This window comes from Chondrus crispus, genomic scaffold (assembly GCF_000350225.1).
Source record: "Chondrus crispus Stackhouse genomic scaffold, scaffold_434, whole genome shotgun sequence".
Lineage (NCBI taxonomy): Eukaryota > Rhodophyta > Florideophyceae > Gigartinales > Gigartinaceae > Chondrus > Chondrus crispus.
The window spans coordinates 49,851-51,774 of record NW_005179348.1 but is presented as its reverse complement, the minus strand read 5'-3'; the positions used below and the strand labels follow the sequence as shown (position 1 = coordinate 51,774).

General features: G+C 54.0%; 1 protein-coding gene across 1 annotated transcript; it reads right to left on the bottom strand.

Annotated features, from left to right (window-relative positions):
• Positions 1-272: 272 nt before the first annotated feature.
• Positions 273-1,091, bottom strand: CHC_T00000064001 (hypothetical protein). Its single transcript, XM_005718938.1, has one exon. It carries the CDS (start codon positions 1,089-1,091, stop codon positions 273-275), a length of 819 nt encoding a protein of 272 aa, XP_005718995.1.
• Between the last annotated feature and the right edge of the window lie 833 nt (positions 1,092-1,924).

Here is a 1,924-nt window from a genome sequence, read left to right as displayed (position 1 = left end):
AACCCAATGGCCGAGAGTGCACAGATGCCGACTGCGTCGTTGCGGAAAAAGTTTCACCAGCAGCCAGGACTTGCGTTGCTGTTTGCACCAACACGACACCTTCGTCGCAAATTCTCGTCTCGTACAACGCGTGCTTTGCAGTCGCCACTCTCATAGATATTATTTCGCCGCTTTGAATACAGCAACAAAGACCTTCTACGGGAAGTAAAGCGGCAGTCCCAATTTCTCCCCCTAGAACCTTTGGCTGAAGAAAGGCGTACAGCCTACATGTATCACCAAGCATACAAGTCATGTACTAAAGCCCCGTTGGCTTCCAAAGCGCTAGCTAGTCTTCTACAAGCAACTTCGCCCTCTCTTTTTAGAGTGACCATCTGCGCTGTCTCCTTCCTCGCCCTTTGCAAGGGCACTGGCGCAAGGCCCGTGTGATCTTCCAGCGTTAGGGACAAGGCATGCGGGCATGGACAGCGGGTTTCGCTCAGCGGGTGTAGCGATCTAATTTCTCCTCCCCGCACGAGGGACAGGTGCGCAACGCCGACAATGCACAGCAACAATACGGAATTTTGCGAGTATGGGAAAAAAACCGGAAGACGGGAGCAATGGCGGAGAAATGTCAAAAATAATTCGACGCCGACGCTCTTCCGTCCGCTACAGTTCACTTTTACAAAATTGTCGCTTTCTTTGGGCAGTAGTCGCACAGGTCTGTTTTCCCTTCCCTGCAGGCTAACCGTCACGCTGAACAAATGGTATGGAAACGAGGCATCTTCCCTCTTCTTCTCTTTGCGAGCCTTTTTACATACACGCCCAGCACTTGTGTGCTGTACACGAAACGCAGGCGCGAGCATGATGGAGTAGTAAAGCACCTCAACGCGAATTCCCTCCGATGCCCTCGGCCTCCAAGCAAAGAAAGAAGGATAAAACCGAAGCGCATTAAATCCTGAGAAACAAAAAAGGAACTGGATCTGTTCCAGCACCGTGTGTGTCTCTTGAGGAGGGTGCGGGGACGGGAATAGACGGTTGCATAAGTAGCGAGTACTAGTAGTGCAATGCTGACTCTTGCCTTCCCCGAATCCTCTTAAAGGGGGGATGGTCATGGTTATCAGCAAAATCGGTTCGCCTTTTCCGGATCAAAAAATCATCTGAAGCCGCGCGTTCCAGGCGTTCAATCCTCTCATCTGCGTGTCGTAGTCTCTCAAGGAGATGGGCATTTGCGCGCTCTAGTTGGTCAACCCTAGATACGAGAGCATCTTGCTCTGTTTTGGCGATGCGAGCCTGGCGCGAATGATCTCTAAACAATGAGTCGCGCATATGCTGAAACATATCCTCGACTGCGAAGCGGTCGAGCAAAACACGCTCTTGAGGGGCGGAAGGCTGACGATCGTGACTTGACCTCGATTGATGCAAATCGTCATAATGCGAGAGTCGGGACATAGAGGCTGAGGCGTGGTGGGGCTGCGGAGAGTGAGGGGTGTGGTGCAAAGAACTGAGAGAAGCACCACCAGCCACAGTCGGGGAGTGTCTAGAGCGATCGAGTCCGCGGTCTTGGGGCCGTGGGGGTCCAATTTGCAGAAGCAGGTCTGGGCGATGCTGTCTGAAATGGGTGTGTCCAAAGACGCAGGCGCCGGGGGTGAGCTTGTGGAAGGAGTACTTGTTGAGTTGGCGGACAAAGGAGGAGAATTGGTTGTGTTTGAAGTAGAGAGGTAGAACCTGTGCCGAGAAGAGAATGGAGTTGTGGACGACGAAGGAGGAACCGGCGGAGGCCCACTCGCAGAGGGAGTTGGTGGAGGGGTCTGACACGAGGGAGTAGAGCTTGAAGATGAATGGGGTGAGGAGTTTGGCATAGCGCTTGATGTCACGCAGCGGCGGTGGCGGGGAAGGCGGGAGCGTGGGGGGTGGACGCGGTCGGCGCGGGGGACTGCACGGTGGC